General features: G+C 28.1%; 1 protein-coding gene across 1 annotated transcript; it reads right to left on the bottom strand.

Moving 5' to 3' along the window:
* Positions 1-9: 9 nt before the first annotated feature.
* On the bottom strand, positions 10-1366 carry LOC109862978 (the record flags this gene model as incomplete). Its single annotated transcript, XM_020443154.1, has 6 exons — positions 1358-1366; positions 1026-1076; positions 876-899; positions 454-668; positions 203-365; positions 10-116 (listed from the first exon to the last, which is right to left on the bottom strand). Coding segments are annotated over exons 1-6 (561 nt in total), but the record flags the coding sequence as incomplete, so codon positions are not given.
* Positions 1367-1373: the final 7 nt, after the last annotated feature.

Here is a 1373-nt window from a genome sequence, read left to right as displayed (position 1 = left end):
TTTTTTAGCTTGTTCAATTTCTCTAGCATGTCGCTGACTGCCTTGTCGGAACCATTCGCTGACAGTATTTTCGAACTCTTTTGCAGTATTATTGCAATACTTGTCTTTAATTACATCTGTTATAATGTATTTATGATTATGAATTTATAAGCATATAAGTGTCTCGATATATTCGCATGCATAAAGAGAAAAATTTAACAACCACCATTTATACACTGTATGATTTTCAGATCACAAAGTTTGTAATTGTTTCTCAATCCAAACCACGAGCATTGTTTTGCAACATTATTGCTAAAAACTCTTCGCAAACAACGCTGAGTGTGTTCTTTTGGGCCATTGCCTCCAATATCTCGTAAAAAAGTAACCTGGAAAAAAGTTTTATCAATCATTCATTATCATGCAATTTATATGTTAAGGAGAGAAATTAATTTTCAAATGTTTCCAAGTACTAACAAAGCTAGAACACAAGTTTTGCTCCTCTTTCAGTTTTTTATCAAATGTAGTAATTTCCTCGGTTTTTTGAAGAGATATAGGCCATTGGATTTCATCAACGCGAGTTGATTGATGTTTGTTAATGTGAGTAGTACTCAGATTTTGAAGATGTTCTTCAATAACACGCAGAGTTACTTGAAGTTTTGCTATGGCTCTAATGATAATGGAAACTTTTTCTGTAAAGAGATCAACATATCTTATGATGTTGAAACATTTTATTATTTTTCTGAAGTTTAAGGAGATCATAAAATGATTCAGCTTTATCGATTAAATTTACGGCTTTTCGTAGTAATATTTATTTAATGTAAAACGTTGTGCAACCTTAATTCAGTCGCTAAGGCAGAATCACTTTAGAATCTCCTTAATTTATGATGAACCTTTACCTTCCAAGATGTTTTTCAAATCATCTAGAAAAGAATAGATTACGATCAAAATTTTGTTAATAAATCTATTAATAAAAGTTTTATGGGATATAATAGCTTCTTTATTTGTATTTCACATGGTTAAATGATTTTTACTTCAGATTTACTTACCTACAGTTGTTGTTGCAATTTCTGGGTTAAAATTCAAAATATTTCCTTCCACTGCAAATTTACAATGATTGTTGAAATACTACTTCTCCAAAAAAGGAAAAAAATGTATAAAAAAAAAAATATCAAGAAAGAAAAAATTACAAAACAATGAGATGTATATAGACAGATAATAGATGATATATAATCAAGATGCTAATATAAGAAAAAATAGAAACTAAATAGTATAAGCAGATGGTAAAATATAAGAAATAAAGTAAATAGTACAAGACAAATACAAAACAATAAGACATTTAGTATAAAATAAGATAAAGTACATTATAATATCAAATTACTTTGAAGAAAACAACA

The sequence above is a fragment of the Pseudomyrmex gracilis genome, unplaced genomic scaffold (genome assembly GCF_002006095.1).
Source record: "Pseudomyrmex gracilis isolate BER0280 unplaced genomic scaffold, ASM200609v1 scaffold_2804, whole genome shotgun sequence".
In the NCBI taxonomy this organism is placed as follows: Eukaryota; Metazoa; Arthropoda; class Insecta; order Hymenoptera; family Formicidae; genus Pseudomyrmex; species Pseudomyrmex gracilis.
The sequence above is the reverse complement of the archived record's forward strand: the minus strand, read 5'-3'. Positions and strand labels throughout refer to the sequence as shown.